The following is a 22,564-nucleotide window of genomic DNA, read 5'->3' on the forward strand; positions in this document are numbered from 1 at the left end:
AATGCAAATTAAGCTTAAGTCCTGCGTTACTTTATTTAGCTGACATGTTCATATAAGCTTAAACCTAAATTTAATAGTATTTTACAGAATGGTTTTAAGTACGAAGAGAATTTACAACTCTTTTTTAGGAAATTTCCCGCGAAAGAGCTAAACAAATGCCTTCAATAGTTTTATTTGTCGGCGAGAAAACGCGACGGCCGTTCGGTCATTGCGCGCCAAAATTGTAATCGTTGCCAACAGTATTAAAATGAGTTAAAAATCACCATTTTTATGCTCAATTATCTCACTGTTTTAGTATATACTAAAACAATTATTCACCCCAGTGTCGGTGGCTAGTGATGGATATTTAACTCGCTGCTTCGCGGCTCGGTAATTTTAAGCCACTAGCCACCTCCACTTCGGCCTCTTTGTAGTGGCGTTATAGCGGTTCCAAGTGGGCCAAAATCCCATGCATTCACTGTAATTTTAGCCCTGTTTACCCCCCAGCTAAGATGGCATCATAAACTATGAAAGGGTCTGTGGGGCCAAGAGAAAAACAAACAAACAAACAAACAGACAGACAATAAAAAAGAGAACAAAGACCATTACCCCGGCTTTCAAACAGATTTATTTAATTATTTGCCTTACTCTATGGACGTGAAATAACAGCTGTGATCATTCCTGGGTATTAACTGAACCCTACAATCCAATTAATAACGTACAAAAGTAAACAAATATATAAATTTATAAATTCTTACTGAATTCCCGAAGAGAAAAGTTACTTGTTTTACAGGAATCTCAACGCCCTTTTTCTCTGAGGCGGAGCCGAGGGAAACATTACTGAAGCTTCGAAGGAAATAAATTTCACTAGTTTCGCAAGGGACTAGTCACTGACTGATCTGTTATACAGCCCACGACGAAAGGTTTCTACGTGTACACTAATTTTATAAAAATTAAAACTCAGCAAGTGATCAACATTCGCGGGTATAAACAGTGAACTGTTATTCTATGACGTCAAAGATTTTGCAACGCTTCCCGCTCAGAGAGTTTTGGCGGGAAAAAGCTTCTTTTTGGTCAGATCCCAAGTGACGTCGAAGTAAAGGAATATTTATCCAAATGGCTTATTTCAACTCTAACGATACTACGCACCTTAATAAGGTAAGATTTCCAGGCACACTGAATTTGGTCAAAATGCTGACCAATGCTATTTCTTCCCTCTGGTTTTTCAGTGACATCATTTGGAATTATGAGTCAATATTCGTAACAGTTACATCAACTGAAACAGCCTTAAAACACGGAAATGTTACAACAGTTGTGAACTCCAAAAGCTGTTTAGATATTTTTAGTTTATTTACACCCAAAAAAAATTATGTTTAAGGTCACTGAAAATGCAAGAAGGTTGCCACAGCACTAATCCGAACAAAACCTCGTTACTCAGTCATATACATAAATATCTAATAACTAATACAGAACTTATAAATCACCATCGAGTGTAATAAAAACCATGTTGGTGCAGATTGCGGTTTTTGGGTCTACATTGTCATCTTGGCCTTTTCAATGAGCTCTCGTCCAATAATCACGCGTTGAATTTGCGCCGTTCCTTCGTAGATCTGAAAGAAAATGAAGCAAGGTCAGAGGTACGAGGAGCTAGAAATTTAACTGCTTGTTGTAACACAAACACTGTTGGCACCAGAGTTACAACTATCCTGCTTAATGGTAACAATAAGATTCCAAAGCTCAGAGGGGGTCCACTGTGGCTTTCTTGCATTCAACTAAGTAAAACACAGAAAAACGTACCTCTCACTTTAAACAGCAAGACACTTTCGTAACGCTTGCTTGGATTTTGCAATAAGCTCAAAGTCTTGTCTTCACTCAGAAGTACACAGTGCAGGCAAATTAAAATCCACTTTCGGGTTTGTGACTTTGAACATGCGCACTTAGAACATTAACGTTTTACGACATTTACTTGGAAATGGACGATTCGTATTTAGGACCCTGTCTTCACTCAGCAGCACACAGCGCTGGCGCATTAGAATCCACTTTCAGGTTTTTTACTAAATAATGAAGAACGATGTGTAGATTTACACTTGGGTAATTCACAGGATGTGAAAGGGAAAAGGGGAAGCATCAGAAGAGCGCAAGGATCGGTTGAGATCAACTGGAATGGTTCTATTCATGATATCAACACCAACGAGAAATTGACTGCAAAAATTACTATCAAGGCCAGTGTGTCTTAAGGTGATGTTACACGAGACGAATTGCAACGACGATGTTCAGGGCACACAGCGTTGCAATGTGGGAAAAATGTTGCAACCATTCAAAACAATGTCGCAACAATGCTGTAACGCTGTGTAGCGCTAAAAATCGTTGTTGCGAATCGTCTCGTGCAACTTACCTTTACGCTTTAGGCAAGCACAATAAAACACATTAGCACCTCCTTTTATGGTTCTTTGTGTGACAGACAATTCGCCACTTTAAAAACGAGAAGAAAACTGGGCCGAATTAACTTTCGCAAAGACTCCTGGGACTGTTACAAGGGACGGGGGGGGGGGGGGGGGGGGGGATTGGCCAGTAGCTGACCGGCGCGTCCCCAGTAACTATCCCACAAACAATTGGGCACATTTCGGCTCCAGTTCTCTCCTCGATTCTAACGTGGCGAATGGGATAAATGAAGAAACACCAAAAACTACAAGCGGCAACACTCAGCAGTTGGCGGGCTCACCTGGAAGATTTTAGCATCCCTCATCAGTTTTTCAACTGGGTATTCCGTGTTAAATCCATTTCCGCCAAAGATCTGGAAACCAAAGGAATACGGAAAAATGTCTCAGCTGGGGTAGAAGCTTAGAAGAGGAAACCACGAGGGGATTTTGCTCTGGACACTTTACTACTCATGAAAGGTTGACTACCCACCTGCACAGCATCAGTCGCACACTTGTTGGCGACATCTCCAGCCAGACATTTAGCTATAGAGGCGAAATAAGTATTGCGGCGACCCTAAAAATACACAAGCACGTTAGAGCTCAATGGATTTTCACTCATTTTCGTGTCGAGAGCTGCCATCCTTGTGTCCGCAACATGGATCGTTCGCTCTGGCTGGGACCAGGATAAACGTGCAAGCACAGTAGTTTCGCATTTTCGTAACCGTTGGTAACCGTTATTTTTTCAAAATTCTGAGGATGCACAGAAAGCCAGAGGTCCGTGTTTTGAGCAATTCCTGCTGCAGCCCCAACCAGAGCTCCCGATCCGTCGCACTGGCCAAGCGGATCACAGCTTTGGGCAGGAGAATGATTTTCCCTTTGGTATAGTCTATGATCAGCCGTCCCTCTTTGGAGGGGAGGGGGCGGTTATACACAGGCTAGTTTGGTAGAGAAACAACGACATTAGGGAATCATATGCCCAGAGGTTATCTTGTTTATCAAGGCAGATTTTATTTTGGCAATCTTTGGGGAAAAAAGGAGGGGTTGAACATTACAGCACATGCTGTACATAAGATTGAACTCACTTGGTCAACCTCCCAAGCCGCGCGGTACGTGGCTAAGCGCGCCGTCTCCACGCCAATGGCCATATCAGCCAACATAAAGCTTACAGCCTGGTGCTGAAAAGGAATTTAGAAAATAAACTGCATTAATAGGCGTCTCTTATTCAATATTTCCCAAGAGTCATTAACATCACTTTTCTCCTAGCGATGTCTCAATACAAAGTCAAGATGAAAGGTTGAAAGAATTACTAAAATGATTGCCTAAGGAACAAGGCTTTGATCTTTCATCAAAATTTTCTTAAGATATTCGATAAGGAAAGCTATGAGATCAGTCTAGAGCCCGAATATGTATATGGATAGCGGGGCTTAAAGCGTTATAAAATTTCAATTGTTGTGTTGGTTAAAGGGGCTGAGTCACGGCAGTCCAGTTCACTTTGTTTAATTTTGCCAATTACTCGCCTTTAATCGTTATAGAACTTAAAGTGAGCAAAGAAATTACATGGAAATGACAAAATCAGAGATCCGTGACAAACAAATATGTCTCCTTAGCATTATTTTTGAAGTTGCAAACAGCAGAGATCAACTTTGAAAAACTGTTAGGCTGAACAGTTTTCAAAAACCCTAATTTCAATCCGTTTCAATCTTCTTCAGTTTTGCCTATCCGTGGCATCTGTTGTATCTGTTGTGCTACTTTAACTTTCCTTTAAAGTTTTAAGCGGTTATTTTTACGTTTCTCTTAATTTAACAGGCATTTTGTAATTACCTAATTTGACTGAATTTCGTGACACAGCTCCTTTAACACCTAAATGTAATAACGGGATTTTCGTAGTGCAAATTACATGTAGTCAGGACTCGCTCAAATCTCCAGAATTGCACGAGTGTCATTCAGAAAACTATGGACGTTCACTTGTTAAACACGAGTTGGCATTTTACCTGGAATATGGGTTTTCCCATGGTTTTTCGCTCCATCGAGTATTTGGTCGCCTCTTCTAATGCTCTCCGAGCGAGACCAACGGCGCTTGCGGCAACCTATTTGGGAGAGACCAAGTACAGTTCGGTTACTGCCTACATTTTATTTACATAAATTATGAATTAAAGAAAGGTTACCCATTAAAAAATTTTAATTACAACTCCCCTCACTCCGAGGACGTACTAAAATTACAAGAAAATCTGGTACAATCCCAGAAAATACAAAACTTTATAATTGATACACATGTTTTAGTGAAAAAGCCAAAATTTTCCTTACCGGAGGTCGGGTCTTGTCAAATGCTCCCATTGCAATTTTGAAACCAATTCCTTCTTTACCTAGGACGTTCTAACAATGGAAACAAAGTCACAACAAGAAAGTTACTGAACTTTAGGACGTTCTTGTAAAGAGATCAGTTAGTAATTAGTCAAAATGTATTTTGTTGTAGTTGATCTGAGACTGCTGGTTGTAAGTTCTAAACAAAAACGATATAAAAAAAGACATCTTAACTTCGTTCTAAAGAATCCTAGAGTTACCATAATACCAAAATTAACAACAAAGGTTTTAATCCGTGAACGTTGCTTTCCGTTACTTAAAAATTTAGAAAGTTCAAGTTCCGTTGGAAATGCCTCGTTCAAAACGGTCAGCCCTATAAGTACCTACAACAATGTCAGACCAAACACGCAAGACATTCACAATAATTACAATGCAATTATATTGCGCTGTTTTCCAGCGATTTAAAAGCACTATACAGATAGTTTGAGATGTACTAAAAATTTACTAACGAAGGATTCTTAATTTACTAAAAGAGAAACTTGAATTAGCAGTTAAATTGCATTTCCTCTTGGGTAGGGTTGCTCGTTCTTTGCTACCTTTCAAGTCTGTGTTGTTACCTCAACTAAGTCCCCTCCTCTGCATAATGGTTAAAAATCAAATCTAACCTCTTTGGGTACAACAACATCCTCAAAGGTCACGCCGCGCGTGTCGGAAGCTCTCTGGCCCATGTTCATTTCCTGCAATAAATTACCAAGATGTAATAAGCAAGGCGCTGTATGCGTTCATGGAGAATTCAAAACAGACTTCCAATCACAATCAGAAATGATCTAGAAAAAAAAAAACACCTTTCTCCCTTTTGTAACTCCTGGTGCGTCAGCATCTACTATGAAGCCAGTGAAGGCTTTACCCGCTGGTGCTTTAGGGTCAGGATCAGTTCGTGCCAGGACAAAATACCTAAACAACATATACAAAGTATAAATAGGTTGAGTATGATCGTCCGGGTGAACGTAGTCCTGAATTGGACAGTTGTTGTTGACAGTGACTGAAATTTCGACAACCTGTGCGGTAGTCATCGTCAGAGTCAAAGTGAGTTGTATCACTTCAGTTGATGGTATTAAACTCTTGTTATTGACCTGATAGGTCAATTAAGTCAACTTGGTCAACCTACTTATGAAATGACTCCTGGGTTCAAACGTTTCTCAGATATGCCAGGCAAAAACTTTTTTCATGATTTTTCTGGCAGTGGAGGTAGTAGTCTGCTACACAGCCGTTTTTAGTGTCGTCACGCAACGCTCCTCGCCACTAGTGCGTGACGACACTAAAAACGGCTGTGTAGCAGATTATGAAAACACAGAAATGGAGAACATCTGACTGTGTAATATTCTCACCAGTTAGCAACACCTCCATTTGTTATCCACATCTTCTGTCCATTGATGACATACTAGAAATTACAACAAAATATCTTCAGGATCATTTATGTCTCATCCTCACAATTTTTAACAACTCTACAACACAGTGACAATGATATATTATTAGTACTAGTTATCGCTGTCGCTAGGTGCCAATGAGCACAGATTTTACCGATACGCGCGCTGTTCAATTTGTTTAGAAATGTCATGAATTACCATAATTAACGAAAAATAGTTTGAACTTAATTCGACTACATAAGCAAAAATTACCTTGAAAATAGTGAACTAAACTGTTCAACCGCATAAAGAATTTGAAATTCCGACTTTACATAGCATATTTTTCGAGATATTTTTCGAGATATCGTGTTTTTGTCCAAAGTTGTGCACAGGTCATTTTGCGTAAAATTTAGTGGTCTTAAAAGCGAACGTAGAATCCTCAAAAACTCATGTTAAAGTCCGCGAATATTCAATGTAAAGCTTAGGAAGTCTACTTTTCAGGAAAAAAAAGATTTATGGTACGCCGAAGAAGCTTTTTGAAACGCCAGAAAAGTAATCTTACACTATCTATGTTACATCGCAAGGAGATTCGAGATTCATTCTGCCTTGGAACTTTCAGCTTTATTAGGCTGCCGCCTCGTAGCCGAGCGTCTTCGCGAAGCTGCTCCTTGGCAATTTACAATGTATGCATCTCAGTTGATAAGATAATTATGCTAGAATTTGCACAGCAAAATTGGATTTAATACAGACTCTGCCGCCTTTTACTGTGACAGCAACGCTTCACATCAGTATGTTTTCCAGCTTAAGTTGAACATACTGTACACATAGTTAGTTGATACGCTGACATAGTTTCTAATTTATTTATCACACTAATTCTATAACGACCTACCACAGTCAATTCCCTTTATGGCAGACACTGTAGGGACCTTGAGTCAGTGTCCTCATGAGCGAGAGTCTGTAATAGCGGAAGTTTACTTCAGTCGAACGCATTTTTTCCTGGGATTTAGCTGCTGTCCATATTATCAGGGTGTCCCTTATAGCGGGGTGTCTGCAAGACGAGAGTTGACTGTAGTTGCCAACACTGGTCATAAAACTGATCCAGTAGACACTTAACAAACACATTGATTTGTCGTAAATATATTTTAAATATGTTGTTATGATATAAATTATGATTTTAATCATCTCTTATTGTTTTATAGTTTTACATATTTTATTGAATATTGTAATTACTTTGAAAAGCCAGAATTTGGAGAGTAATTAAGTTATAATATTGGGTTATTCCAGGAAAAATCCACACCCCCCCCCCGACGGATGGGGTCCTTTTTTAACCCCACCTCTCACCTGGATTTCCTGAAGCACAAGACCCCCCCTCCCAACTGGATTTCCAAGGTGGAAGACTCCCCCTCCCGCCTGGATTCCCGGGAAAAAAATAAAAGGCTTAAATTTAATTTATTTTTAATGGAAAATACACGCAAACACGTCTAAATGTTTTTGTTTTAATTTCTAAAGCTTCAGCTTATATTAAACTAAGAATTCTATCGCGTGGAACTAAAAACGAAAGGAGCAAAAAACAAAAATGCGAACGACACCTGAACGAGTGTTTACATAATTTCTTAGCTGATAAAAATCAGTGACCTTTTTCTTTCTTTGCGCTAAATATGAATATCCATTCCTTTACGAGACATAAGGCAGCCGGCAGCATGCGTGTCAGTCTCGTCCACTGAAGATCGAGATTTTGTAACTGTTGTAAATCAACGAAATCTTTCAAAGAACGAAAGTCTACATTTGTTAATCGTTACAATTATTTTCTAACTTAAAGAATGGATGACTTCATTTGCACATCCTACCTTCAAGATCTGTAGTTCTACTGTGCACTGGAAGGGAAGTTCAAATTCGCGTTATAAACAGCTTTCTTAGTCCGCCATAGTTACAAAGGTCGTTTCGCTTTCGTTTAAATCGGAGAGGCAACAGTCATGCTGAAGAGAATGCAGCCAAGACAAAAGCACTTGAAATAGCTCCCATTCACGAAATGAAATTTTAACATGTTCATCCAACGAATTATTTTAAAACCGGATTAAGATGGCTTTCAGATTCATCCAAATACAAAGTCCGCTATGAACAAATTCTTCACCAGGCTCTTGCAGATTTGGCGCCTGTTTGTTTTGTTCTCTCAAAAAAACTATTAATTTTTGGGGACATTTTTTCATAAGGCTTTAAAAAATCTCAAAAAAACAAGTTGTAATGATGTTTTGAACTAGACTAAATAGGAAATGCGGAATTTACAACCTAACTGAGAATTCTCTGACCAGTAAGTAAACACAGCGGAACCTCTATTTTATAACGAACCTCTCTGTAACGAATTCAACGATATTCTTCTAAACTTACTTCAATTTAGCATAACCTTGTCGAACCTCGCAAAAGTTAACGCAATTTTGTACACCAGCACTTCGCGCGCGGGCTCTGGGTACGAGTAGAAATGTGTCAGGCGTTTGACGCTCTTCGTGACAACAACGTTGCGACGAGTTCCTTCAGGCCCGTTCTTTAGTATCTTGTTCGCGTTTTCTGCTATAAAAGGACCTGTAAAGCAACTTAGATTATCATTTATGTCAGGTGAGAAATATATGAACAAAACATTTTGACTATTTTCAGGGTCTGAAAGCGCTTAAGTGTCATCGAACTAAACGTTTGATTTGTATCAACTATCGGTCGAAATGACCCCTGCAGAAGACTTTTTTAAGGTCAACCCCCCCTCCCGCCTGGATTTCCGGAGTCTTCAACCCCCCCTCCCGCGAGAATTTCCAGAATCCCATCCGTCGGGGGGGTGTGGATTTTTTCTGGAACAACCCATTATCATTATTATTATTATTATAGATCTGCAGCAGTTACCTCATCTCCTTTCTTTTCAGCTCTGGTTTTAATTCCTGCCACATCAGATCCTGCACTTGGTTCGGTCACACAATATGCCTACAGAGTATACATGTAAATAACCATTATTTATTATATGGCTGAAAGATGAAGTGAATCCTGCTTTCCAAATGGGCAAGAAAGGGCCCATCTTACCCACTTGGGAGTTCTCGCGGAGGTCCAGCAAGCCAAAAAGTTTTTTTTTGGCCAAATAATGAATCACTTTTTGACCACACTGGTTCGGTCTAGATGACTGGATATTGGCCAACTTACTGTTGCGTTCTATTGAGCGAGACGAAGTCATATTTATCATGTATGTCAACTTTTTAGGATTTCATTTGGTACACCTGTATACCTCAGAGACAGAACCTATAGGCAGCCAGATGAGCTGCACGACACAATCATGAAATTCTCTCACTTTTCCTCCACCCTTTTTATACTTTTCTCATGAATTGCCTTTGACTCTTCAAGAGTATAACATAATTATGGTGTAGCAGTGATGACGTTGCAATCCAAAATGGTGTGTAACTATTAATTTTCTTTTTTTTGCTTAAGCATTCAATTGCAGGAGTTAAATTTTTTGGATCATTGTAAAAATGCCATAGAATTTCATAACATTAGCCTAACAACCAATCACTCCATTTCTATACACTCTGGGAAAGTCCTACAGTATTATCTTGAAGACGATTATCTTGGGCATGGGAAAGGAAAACACACTAGCCTGTGAACAGGCTCTCTGTTTGGGGAAAAAATAGCTAGTTCCCCGCTCAACCAAAGGCCTGTTCACAGGCTAAAAACACACAGGCTACAGACTTGCTGATACCCTAGAGTTCTTAAGGAGGCTGAACACACTTTTGGCAGTTTCTGAGTATAGGTCATTTGCCAAATCATTGTGCGAGAAAGGCTCCAGCTAACAAGCTGAAACTTGACAAGTGAAAAATATATTGATGAAAGATTTTGATTGACAGGTAAAATTTGACACTTCAATAGTATCCATGGCAACATGAACAATTGAATACAACCTTAAAGTTTCACTTTTGCTCAGTCTACAAAAAATTAATGCATCAGATTTTCCTATAACCTTGCACACAGCTGAATATAATTAATCATTACCATTTCAAACTTATTTGACCAAATTTTTAACGGACGGGTTTCTAGATTATCAATAATTTATTGCACTGTAATTATTAAATGTGTCACAAAAATCAATAGCCTCCCCACAGATGTCCTTGGGGTTCGTTCTTCACGCATTCATTTCTCCCCCATGGACGGGAGAAATGAATGCATGACAAACGAACCCCAAAGGACGTCTGCCGGGAGGCTAAAAAATCATCTGTTCAACTTCCATTTTAAAATTCTCATTATTTAAAATACAATAAAAGTAAAAATTCTGCCAAATATCACGAAATTTTAATGAGTAGAGTTTGAAAAATCGTCTTCGGTGTACCATTGCTTTTTTTCGCTGCCATGTGTTTTAAAACACGCGCCGTCACAGTGCTCGACTTTCAGAAAAAAATCTTAGGGCCAACAGGCCCCCATGTTTTCATTTTTGGTCGCCAGAACAAGTATTCTGGTCGCCAAAAATTATATATTATAAGGTATTCAAGCTTAAGGTTCAGGAAATGGAATACACATTAAGAAAAACAAACTTAAGGAATCTTAAAAAAACTTATTTGGGATATTAAAGAACAAAATCTGCAAAATTTGTTTTGCGTCCCATGTATTTGCACGTTCAGAAATGAACATCAGTGAAACTTCATCTATTTCGCGGTTGCCTAACACGTGATCGAAAGTCTCCAGAAAGAGGAAACGTCGCTAATGTTTTCGGGCAATGAAGTTGATTTCGCGAGAAGTCTGTTAGACAAACAGCATGAGTTCAACGGTACTTCATTAGAAGTCAATAAAATACTTCAGAGCTTTTATTTGGGTCGCCACGCTCAACAGAAAGTTGCGTAAAGTTGTTTACAAGAATTGCGAAGTTCGAGTAAGCACTGTTCGTTCTCGATTAGCTTCGATTAGCTTTAGCTTTTATCAGACTAATCTGCTATCGAGTCCGCAATCGAGATACATGTTGGGCAAAAAGAAATTGTTTTAAATATCGATGCGCTAAAAGTCATTCCCGGAGAAACACGGGACGATCTGTTGAGAATTGCGATCCATTTGCCCAAAAGTCGATAAGTCTTTCGTTGAATTCATTCATTTCACAATCCTCTTTCAAGTAAACGTAGATTAGAGTGTTGAAAGAAATCGTTAAAGCGTTTAGACAAATCGTTAAAATGTTTAGACAAACCATTAGAGCGTTTGGGCAAAACGTTAGAGCGTTAGCAAAACCGTTAGCTATCCGTTAGTTTTGTAAAGGATAACAGATTATCATTAGTGTACGTTTACCCAAAGAAGAAAGTCACCTATCTTGGTGGCCAGGTTGGCGACTAGCGGTGAAAATTTAGTCGCTACTGAGTAAAAGCTGGTCGCATTGGCGACCCCACAGGTCGCAACGTCGAACCCTGCGTCATGCAAGCTATCACTGACAGTCTGCAAAACTGTGTTCAGCCACCTTTAATAGTAGCAACATTACTAGATTCCAGTAACCAATACAGTCATAATTGTAGCTGCATTTTTAAGCCAAACAATCACATAGTAGAACCTCGAAATAAAAAACCTCTATAATAACATAGTCCTCGTTATAGCGAATGACATCCTTTGCCCAACCTCGATAATTATAACAAAGCCTTTTTCTAGCTTATAATTTTGCCTGTCCCTTAGCCCTTTGCTACATCGAAGTTCCACTATAGATGTGATACAATGTACTTACCGCCATCAGAGGTTCCTCCACCATGCGCCCAAGATATTTCTTCTGTTGTGCTTTGTTACCAGCTAATATAACAGGCATTTCCTTATAACAACAAAATTTGGGATGAATAAACAGTAAATTCTGGTATTAGCCCTGGCCTCAAAACCCAATAAATGTCACATTCTTGAAAAGAAATCTTAAATGGGTAACAGTGTTAAATAGCTCAAAGGACCAGAACAGTACATGGTATGGAAGCATTACTGCTATCTCCCTACTCTTTGATCCTTTCAATACAAGAATTACCATTATGCTGGGAACAGAAATGCAATGTTATTGTAACTTTTTTTGATTCTGTGGATGAAAAAATGCTATGTTACAGAAAATCATGTAAAACAGCTTCAGAAATTTTCCTATGCTAAAACCATTTTTTTAAAATCATCACACGAATACAATGGCAACTTACTGCCAAAGAATTAGCTTCAATCGCAGTTTGAATTCCAGTGCAACCATAGGCCAACTCTTCTGTTGCCACACATCCGTCAAGGACCCCCAGAGCTGTTCCACCTGAAAACATATTGTAAGCATTAGCTAAAAACATGGTTAAAATGTGGCTGTTCAAACTTGTTCAGTTGCCTATGACTAGCCTTGAAATTTAGGTTGCCAGCTTTCAATTTCTTGGTGCAAAAATTCCTGCATACATGTACAAATAATCATTGCAATACCAGACTCTCTTCACTTGTGTACAGGGTCAAGTCCCTTAAACCCGTCAGTTTTCTCAATAATGATTGGAGTTCTTAGGGAAAGTTCATTTAATATGACAAGAGGGGGGGATGAAGATATTGAAACTCGAAGCTTGAAATTTTAGCAGCCCCCCTCGCTAGCGGTTCAATTTTTTAGGAGCCCCCTCCTTGGTAGTCGAAAAAATTTCAGAGCCCCCCCCCCCTCCTCCTTCAATTCCTTTGCTCCCCTGAAAAAAGATCGCTAGTCTGTATAAAATATATTTACCCTTATTGTCTCAATGGTTTATACTATGACAAACTTGAAATACAGTTGTGATACAATTTTCTAAAGCATTTTTGGGATGAACAAGAGTGTAATAATTACTGAGACTACATTTGTTATATCTGTAAACCACGTGATATAGCTGAGTTGCACAGGTCATTAAATTGTTGAGTTGAAAACCATCCGATCTGTATGATGATGTCATGTGTTGGTTTTGAAGTATACAAATTTTCGGAGCCCCCCCTCCTAGCGCAACAATTTTTTCAGAGCCCCCCCTTCCGGTGTCTAAAAATTTTCGGAGCCCCCCCTCAATATCTTCATCCCCCCCCCCCTTGTCATATTAAATGAACTTTCCCTTAAAGTACAAACAACACAATAAACAGACATTGAAGCCAAACCGATATTTTTAATCAGTGGTAACTTACCACAACTCTCTGGGATATGGCCATTCAATAGTCCGAGAGAATGTGCCTTCTTGATGATTTCCCAGGGATACTGAAAAACAAACACTTTTGTTTAACACAAAAGGAAAGAAGGAAGAAGAAGACAAACTACATGTACAATGTACAATGTAAAGTAAATAAATTCTCTTTTTACCTCACCAGTCTTGTCATATTCAGCAGCAAAAGGAACAATTTCCTCATGACTGAACTTTCTTGCCATTTCCTGAAGCTGTTGCAACTCTTCGGAAAGCTCTAAAAACCATAAAAAATGAAACAAAAAATTCAGGCTTTTCGAAAATAAAATGAAGTTGACAACATTAGAATCGCAAAATTTAATGCCCTTTTTCATAGCTAACCATTGATAATCATGAAAATAAAACCCCAAGAAATATTGTTTCTTGAAAATCATGAAATTAAGTACAGTACATGTTGAACCCCAGTAACTCAAACTCTGAAGGAAAATGAGAAACAGTTTGAGTTAGAGGGGAATTCGAGTTAATGGGGTAAATTTCAGTGAAATTTTGTTCAAGGGAAAGGAAATTTAGTTCTAGTTATAAGGGAATTGAAGTTATCCGAGTTCGAATTATTGAGGTTCTACTATAAACTGTAACTGCGAAATTACATTAAGAGCCGATAAGGTACATGTACATCACTTGTTGGAATTTCAACTTAACAGTGCCTCAGGTGTCCATGGACCTATTTGGCTAACTCAATGCTGTACCCAATTCAAACTCTTTGGGAATAAAACATTTTGTTTTAGGAATTTCCATATCCTTTAAATGTGAATGCCACATTATAATGCAAATACAATACACAAAGAATCAATTAACCCCGGGAGACTTGAATTGGGTACAACATTGAGTTAGCAGAATAGGTCTATTATGCAATAAACGTACAAAATTAGCTGCAGTTTCATTCAAGATGCGCAAACACATTATTTTTTTCATGACCTGATTGTAGAACAAACATCCTCTTGGCCAGTTGTTTATACTTTCACTAAACAAACATCTAATATTTAAAGGTATAATGTCAATGTAATAATGTTTGCATTACCAAAATTAAGGCCAGAATTGAATGAAGACGATTCAAGTTGTATGGCCTCTGCACTGAACTTGGACTTCTGAAAACACAAAAATGAATGTATTAAAGCAACTGGTCAATGGCAAATACAGTCAATCAATGTAGTACAACATCTGGTAAAGTGAAAACTTGATATAACGAAGGGACCAAGGGACTGGCAAAATCTGTTTGCCAGAACAAGGTTTTGTTATATCGAGGCTCTTTCAAATATTTTACTATAATTTATTACTAGGGTAAAGAAAATCACAACGAGGACCTCACTATGAAGAGGTTTGTTGTATCAAGGTTCCACTTTGATTCTATCACTTATTAGGGTCTTGGCACTTCACATAACTTTTTGCCCGTTCATCCCCCCAATCCACCTTTAACTGCACCCCTGTGAATCCACAACAATTATTGTACTGCTTGTGATGTCAACAATTTAAATGGTCAAGGATATTTCGTCCTCTAACTTGTGCAGGGGGAAAGAGATTTTTCAAACCATACTAAAATGATCATCATTCAGACAAGGAACACAGAGAAAAAAGCAAAAAAACAGTACCTATTTGGTGATCACTAAATTAATTCTCCTGGCATTTTGTCTTGATCATGTATTTTATAAATAATTGTTCAAAGAAAATTGATGTTGGTCAAAGGGTTAATTAAACAACATATATATGTGACAGTTACTTATGATCATTATAACAAATCATTCTTACCAGTGTCGTAGCACCAGCAGAAAGAACGCCCCTCTACAAGGTGAAGAAATAATCAAACAAAAATATTAACATTTGAAGTTATAATGGCATCTTCTTACTTAAATACAAATTTTATTTTTTCATGCACTGGACAATCTGTTGTTACAAATACTATAAATGTACACCTCAGTTGTAGCCCATTACTGTACTAATTTTGTTTGTTTTTACATTCTGTACATAGAGAGTTCTCAGTGGGGGTTTTCAAGCCTATCATCCTGATGAAAATTTTCCCAAAATCCCAACCTTGGGCCTTTATTAGCTGGTACTCAGAGAAGTTCATGTTTCTCTCATCTTCCAACCAGTTCATGTAAATAGTGACTAAAAAGTACCCGGCTAGAGGAGTTACCTACTAAAGTATCTAACTACATATCAGGGGGCCGTTTCAATAGCAATTGAAGTACATGTACCCAGCTGGTTTGAATAGAGTAACTGACTGTATCAAGAGCCCCATTGTTAGTCCTTTATTTATGGGGGTTTCCCAGAAAATTTTGAAATTGAAAAGGCCTAAAATGCCATTTCCAGCGTTCCCAGGAGTAAATTGAGAACAGCTGAGTACACTCAACAAAATGTAACATTAATTCAAGTTTGAATTTGTCAGCCACCTAACTCCTACAAGTAATGAACAAATAAAAATAAACACATAATGTTCATTTGCAAATGAACAAATTCTGCGTAGACCTATAATGAAATGTGCATGTGAAAAATTGACTGAACTACAGCATTCACATAATAGGCCTGTGACAACATATCCTTTACAATATTATTAAACTAGTTGCTCCTTGTTTGGGGAAAACAGTACCCAACACGTTTCATCGGTCGTCGATGCTTACTGAAACCCCTGTATGTATCTAACCAGTGGCAGATACAGTTGTTATGGGACAAAAGAGCGGTCACTGAGAAAAATACAGGTAAGACCACTTTTTTACCAGGTATTGGTTCTATCTCTAAATTCCTTATCCCACTAAAAATTATTAGCATCCTGAATCTTGCTCTCCATGTTTCTGCTTAAAAATCCAAATTCCCAAACTTTAAATTAACCAATCCCAAACCCAGAAAAAGACTTACCATATTAAATATTTTTCTTCGCTTATAAGGCACAGCATTTTTTCACAACGAAAGCTTGCTTGATAGCTCTAAATCTGTTGTAATTTCAGGGCACGTCTTATAAACGAGTATCTTTCGGGCAACAAAACAAAATTGAGTCAAATCCTTTACTCAAAATTTCTAGCTGCTCATCGTCTTCTTTGTTATCCATTTTCAATGACTTCTAAACGATGAATGAATCATTTTGCATTCGAAACAAATCATCTGGCATCGATAAGTGGGATTTTTTTGCTTTTGATCAAAATATGTAACCTTTTTTGCCTTTGTTCACATAGGTGAATGGCCATAAATCAGCATTGTTGGAAAGCTTGTTGTTGTAGTTAAGGTGAACATTGCCAAAAATCATGGCTGCGCCTTATATTTTGGCTTAATTTTTAGTTTGTCAACTTAGAAAAATCGCGTTGAAGAGTTTGGGGTGCGTCTTATAAGCAAGTGCGCCTTATCACTGAAAAAATACAGTATTAGGGACCCTCTACATGGCCTTGGTTGTGCTACATGTATGCCTTTATCCCTTCCCCTCCCCCTCCCCCATAACGCCCACTAATAATAATTACACATTGTTATGCAATACATTACGTTTCACATTCTGTTCTGCAGCAAAAGCATGCGAATGTCAAATGAAGCAAAACATCTTGCACCTAATCAAAAAATGTCCCTTTCTCACATCTGATCAAGTATGTAAGCTTAAGCTTAAGCTTACATTTGAAAAAATCGCAAGTGACTCTGACACAAAGAGAGTACTGAACATTAAGCTTGAAAATTACTCAGCGATCATAATATACACTAAGCACTTTCACTAACAGAACAAATGAGTCGGCAACACTTGACATTTAAGTTTATAACAGCTAACTAAAAAATCGTTTCCCTAAAGTACCTCGGCAAACGTTTGTAATTTATAGGCCAGGCTTAAGTTTAAAAGCTTTTTCAACGTAATCAAGATAATTTAAGATTTATACTTAAGTTACATTTTTTGCTTCGAGTTCTTACGACTATTCATCGAACAATGTCTCATTGAATTAAAAGATTAAGAACAAAGTTAGCCTTTCAACTCTTTGCCTTACCTGAAGGCCGAGACCAACACTTCGCCGCATCAAACTTAGAAACGCCATGTTCCTGTTGATGTTTGTTGAAAAAGAACGTAAAGAGCAAAGTCCAGTCAAAAGACAGAGAGACTGGTACCAAGCTTGGGATTAACCGCTGGCGACGGGAAAAAAAATGGCCGATGAAAAAAACGCTGAAGTTGTAAGCGGGGAGGAAAAGATAACAGATGAGGATAACCAGGGTGTTATGTCTGAAGGTCTCATGCAGATATTTAAACCAGCAGTTCAAGAGCTTGATGACAAGGTTTTAAGCGTGAGGTATGATTAATTGTTTTCACTAATATGGGCTAGCTATAAATGTCCTAACCTGTAGCTGTACTTTGGTCATCCAAAGAAACGTCAGACACTTTATTTTTATATAGTCCATGATCTACTTTGAAATACTTGTTCCGAAATCAGCTAAGAATCTAAGCTTATTCTAATTTGCAGAGAAAGTCAAGTTGAACTACGGGAGCAAATCGACAAACTTACCCAAGGTAAGACCATTAAGTTTCAGGATTGGGGCTAAAATTTTAAGTTGCCAGGTATATAATATATGAGATTAAGAGCAGGGGAAATGTACAGCTAGGAAGTTCTTTTGGTTTTATATTCCTCTTGGTTCGTTTGAGAGTAACCGGGGCTCATAGTAGCCAGGGTAAATTGCTGGTCCTCGGCTCTTAGTGGCAGCCCTGAAGTTTAGAAAATGATAATGATAATAATAACAATATTATAGGTCGTTTTCACGTTACGTCATCGCCGCCATGCTGGTGGACGGTAAACAAAAGATCGCTCATTAGCTCTCTTTGTTTGTCCACCAGCATTTGTTCATTTCACCATTGTTATTTGTGTCTCCCGAGATTGCATGAAAACCAACTATAATAAATAATAGTAATAATGATAATTACAGTCAACTCTTGCCGTGCAGACACCCACTATAACGGACAGTAGCTAAATCCCTGACAAAGACAAATTACAGACGTTTCCCTGAAATAAACTCTCGCTATTATGGACTCTCGCTAGAGAGGACATAAACTCAAGGTCCCTACAGTGTCCACTATAAAGGGAGTTGACTGTACATACTTATATAGCCTGCGAAGCGCAGATGCATTTCCGGTCGTCGCTTCTCTCCCCCCGAAAAATAGCGTCTGCGAACCCGAGCGACAAAACGATTTCCGTGACGTAAAACATTTTTAGCCAATCGCGGTTTAGCTCTTAAAATCAAGGAACTAACTCGCGAGACTTCTCGCAGGATCGTGCGCGATGGATATGTTTTCAAGTCGAAATTGAAAGGACGACGTGGCTTCTGTATAGCCGTCCTTTTTTCTCAGAACGACGCGTTTACGAAAGTTAATTTGCCAGGATTGTGGGACTGATTGACGAAATAAGTATCAAGAGGATTGATATCGAAGAAAAGATTAGAGGAAATTTTTCATCTATTTGCCTACGTAGTTGTTTTGATCACATTCGAAACGATAACTGTCCTAATGACAGTAGACGCATCATGCCTTTTGTTGCTTCTGTTCCTTTCTGGTTCCTGGCAGGAAAGTATGCCTTGGAGAACTCTTCGATAGTTTGTCGTGTGCCGTTTTAGATATTTTTTAGTAGATATCCTTTATCTTTGAAAGGTAGGACATGTGGTAATTGATTTCCCATGCGTGGTTGCTTCTTGGTTCAGATAGAACTTTGATCAGATCGAAAGCATTTTATATTTGCTCCGGTATATTTCTTTAAATACATGTTCTTTTCAAGGTTCTCATTTCCATAGTTTTTTGTGAGATGAGTAGAAGCGTCGTAGCTGAAATGTCATTTTGACTATGATCTATTTACTGCTGTAACTATTTATTTCACGCTGGGTCTGGCCCAGGTTTATAATATTTCAGATCATTGTGTTGTGGCGATACTAGAATTATTAACGAGCGATTGTTAGAGATTTCTGCATCAGTCAAGGATGTGTCTGTGTAATTGATTCACCACCTTTTGTCAGCGCTGGTTAAATTGAAATAAATAAGTCTGAGCGCGATGTCATTAAGCTATGTTGCTTTCCTTTCGCTGTAGCGATTATTTTGTCCAGGTTTTGTTTATGTCACGTACTACCGTATTTTATAAAGCGAAACCAAAGGCCCACATCACATACATAGCTTAAGAAGCAGTTGCTTCATAAAGAAGTCAGCATTCAACGTCGCAGGAAACCTTGTTATGGTCGTGAAATTCACGTTCCAAAGCGTATTTGGTAATTCTCTCCAAAATCCAAGACACTTCAGCGCGCGAGGTCGCGAGGAGTCACTTGAGCTGTATTCTATCCTTTGATCTGATTGGCCTACATCAAAACAAAAGGTTTTACGTCACGGAAATCGTTTTGTCGCTCGGGTTCGCAGACGCTATTTTTCGGAGGGAGAGAAGCGACGACCGGAAATGCGTCTGCGCTTCGCAGGCTAATACTTATATGGCGCATTTAAAAAATCTCAATGCCCCTTACAATAATAAAATGTCTAGATGAAAAAATATAAGAGCAGAAATCCCAATATAACTTCTCACAGCTTATGAATTTAAAAATGTTTACCTAAAAAGAAAAGTCTTGAGCAGTGTTTTAAAACTGTCAACAGTCTTTGCTTCCTTAATGTTCTGTGGTAAGACATCCCACCATTTAGGCACTGCAGCTGGAAAAGCTCTACCACCATAGTTGTCAGTTCTAGCTCTTTGAGGACAGAGTAGTGAAAGTGACCCTGATCTTAAGGCTTCAAGTAGTCTGCTGACTGGCTGTTTATGGTCTTGTAAGTTAATAGGAAAATCTTAAATTCAATCCTCTTCTCAACTGGTAGCCAGTGCAGGGTTTTTTAGTAAAGGCGTTGCATGGTTTAAATGTTTAGAATTCATCACAAGACGCGCCGCAGTATTCTGAATACATTTAAGTTTATCTCTTTGATACTTAGGGATGCCATATAATACACTATTGCAGTAATCTAATCAAGAGATGACAAGAGCATTAATTAACATTTTAAGCCCATCGTGTACAAGAGATACTTCTGAATGTGTCTTACTCATCTCATTGCAAGAGTCGCTTTTTTACCAACTTCATTGATGTGAGCACTAATAAAACAACAAATAATTAAGTTTCTAGCTTTCTTTTTAATGATGATGTTAGTTCCTGCAAACGTAATGGTTTCACCTAAAGATGGTTACTTTGTAAACTGCAATGTAGAATGTAGCAGGTCAGTCTTTCCAGGATTACTCTTGAGCATAACTATTCCATGAGAAAATATGCTCAACACATTGCTGAAGGGTATCGAGAGCATCATTTTTCGGGTGGTTAGGGTTAATAGAAACATAAACTTGACTATTGTCAGCATAAAACATACAGTTAAGATCACAATTATTAGTATCACATCTTCAAGAAGAATTGGGTCAGGATTTTGGAGGTAAATCGTGATCAATCTCTCCCCAGTCCTTGTTCATTTTCTTCTCTTTTGTTTTTGCTCTTTAGGACTGGCTAAAGCTATGGGATTACAAAGGTCATTGAGAATTATTGATTGTTTTTATTATTTACCCATTTAAAATAGATCTGCGTAGGTTGTCTGAACTACAAGAACTTCCAGTTGATCTTGAACCGTATGTAAAGAAGCTAATGAATTCTAGGAGAAGAGTCATGCTTGTAAATAACATACTGCAGAATGCCCAGGTACTAAATCAAGCAATTTGAACTACATTAAAACACAATATGAACAACATAAATAAACAGCCAAACCTCCTTAAAACAGACACCAATGGTACAGGGTTAACCCTTTAAGCCCAAATATCCACATACAAATTCTCCAAACTGATCTCCATACATTTCCTTCATGAATGAGTTAAGAGAATTTGATAAAAGATCAAGGCATTTTCTCTTAAATGATCATTTTATTAATTCTCATAACCAAATCTCTTGACATTGTATGGATATTGTTAAGAGAAAATTGATGTTGGTCACCATTGGGACTTAAAGGGTTAAAGAGGTGTTGTTTTGTAGAGATTGGGGCTGATGAATGTAATCTCTTGGACCTGCAAGAGAACTGTTCCTGCTAGGCAGGGCCTCTGATATTATGATTGTGATGGTATGATTTTGCACAATATTGACATCCAAATCACACCCTATCATATAATCCTCAAAAACTCCCGTCATTAATTTTAAAAAATGCCTAATCTGAACAAAGTAACAAACATCAATTCTAATTAGGGGTGGAAGGGGGCTTATTTATTTTAGCGAAGATTATAGTACCAGTTTTCCTTAAAGAACTAGAACACAAAGTGGAAACACTCAAGTACATGAAGATGTAGGTCATGCAATCAAAGATCAAAAACAAATCCGACGTTCCAGCAATTGAATAAACCATGATACTGGATCAGTCCACACAACTGTCCTGACAAAAGTGAACTTTGAAAAGCTGTTAGACAACCAAGTCTTACGAACCACAATATTGCAATCTGTTTCATTCTTTTTAAAGTTTGTCCATTTGTGCCTCCTTTTGTGTTAATGTGTTATTTATACATTCTTTTAATCTTTTAAGCAATTAAATTTGTTTTATTCTATCTGGTGGTAGTTCCCTCTGTTTAAATTTTGATAAAGTTTGTGTCTCCACTCCATTAGTGGCACCACTTATAGGTGGCTCAGGAAAAAGCAACCATTGTCAGTATGACCAGCGTGCAAAGAAAGTGGTGTCCGATAGCCTGGGGCTAGTGGATTTTACTATCGGGCTAGTGAATTCTGTTCTTAACTTGCCTGATGGGCAATGATTCTTTTGGCGGAATTCAAATTGAGGAACTGTAATCAATCCTGCTCATCAAATCTTTTTCAGGCTAGTTGAAATGACTTTCGGGCTAGTACATGCTAGGTACAGCTTGGAATTTGGACAAGCTGTAAAACTGACTTTCTTTGCACCCTGATGACTTTCACATGTTGCAAAGCTAGTGTTCTTCATGTTCTGACTTGTATTGGCAACTCCATTTAAATCTTTTATAAACCATTGTATGCAGTATCCTAGTCAAGTAAATTTAAAGAATTTAGTTATTAACAATATGGTGTTATGTTTTTCTTATCATTAGGAGAGGCTTGGAAGACTGCATCAGAGTGTCACAAGAGAGACGGCTAAAAGAAAAGCTTTACTTGAACCCTCAGAGTTCTAGTACAACCAGAAATTTAACAGAAATTTGTAGATAAATATAGACAAATCTTTATGCTGAAGTTAACTTACATTAAACATTTTTCCGAAAAACTTTGTTGGTGCTAAAGATTAAATTACAAACACTTAATATAACACTACTCAAGGTTTCAGTATAAATCACAA

General features: G+C 38.1%; 2 protein-coding genes across 2 annotated transcripts; one reads left to right on the forward strand and one right to left on the reverse strand.

Annotated features, from left to right (window-relative positions):
• Positions 1–589: 589 nt before the first annotated feature.
• On the reverse strand, positions 590–17,295 carry LOC140937287 (medium-chain specific acyl-CoA dehydrogenase, mitochondrial-like). Its single transcript, XM_073386829.1, has 17 exons — positions 17,229–17,295; positions 15,025–15,057; positions 14,300–14,366; positions 13,401–13,498; positions 13,229–13,298; positions 12,265–12,365; positions 11,823–11,903; positions 8,993–9,070; positions 6,089–6,141; positions 5,546–5,654; positions 5,366–5,437; positions 4,704–4,772; positions 4,391–4,486; positions 3,482–3,574; positions 2,890–2,973; positions 2,702–2,773; positions 590–1,589 (listed from the first exon to the last, which is right to left on the reverse strand). The coding sequence occupies exons 1-17, from the start codon at positions 17,274–17,276 to the stop codon at positions 1,512–1,514; spliced, it is 1,302 nt and encodes a 433-aa protein (XP_073242930.1). The 5' UTR covers positions 17,277–17,295; the 3' UTR covers positions 590–1,511.
• An 83-nt stretch (positions 17,296–17,378) lies between these two features.
• LOC140937708 (SNARE-associated protein Snapin-like) lies at positions 17,379–22,490 on the forward strand. Its single transcript, XM_073387272.1, has 4 exons — positions 17,379–17,525; positions 17,697–17,743; positions 20,804–20,922; positions 22,323–22,490. Exons 1-4 carry the CDS (start codon positions 17,383–17,385, stop codon positions 22,401–22,403), a joined length of 390 nt encoding a protein of 129 aa, XP_073243373.1. The 5' UTR covers positions 17,379–17,382; the 3' UTR covers positions 22,404–22,490.
• The last annotated feature ends 74 nt before the right edge of the window (positions 22,491–22,564 follow it).

This window comes from Porites lutea, chromosome 5, assembly GCF_958299795.1.
Source record: "Porites lutea chromosome 5, jaPorLute2.1, whole genome shotgun sequence".
Classification (NCBI taxonomy): domain Eukaryota; kingdom Metazoa; phylum Cnidaria; class Anthozoa; order Scleractinia; family Poritidae; genus Porites; species Porites lutea.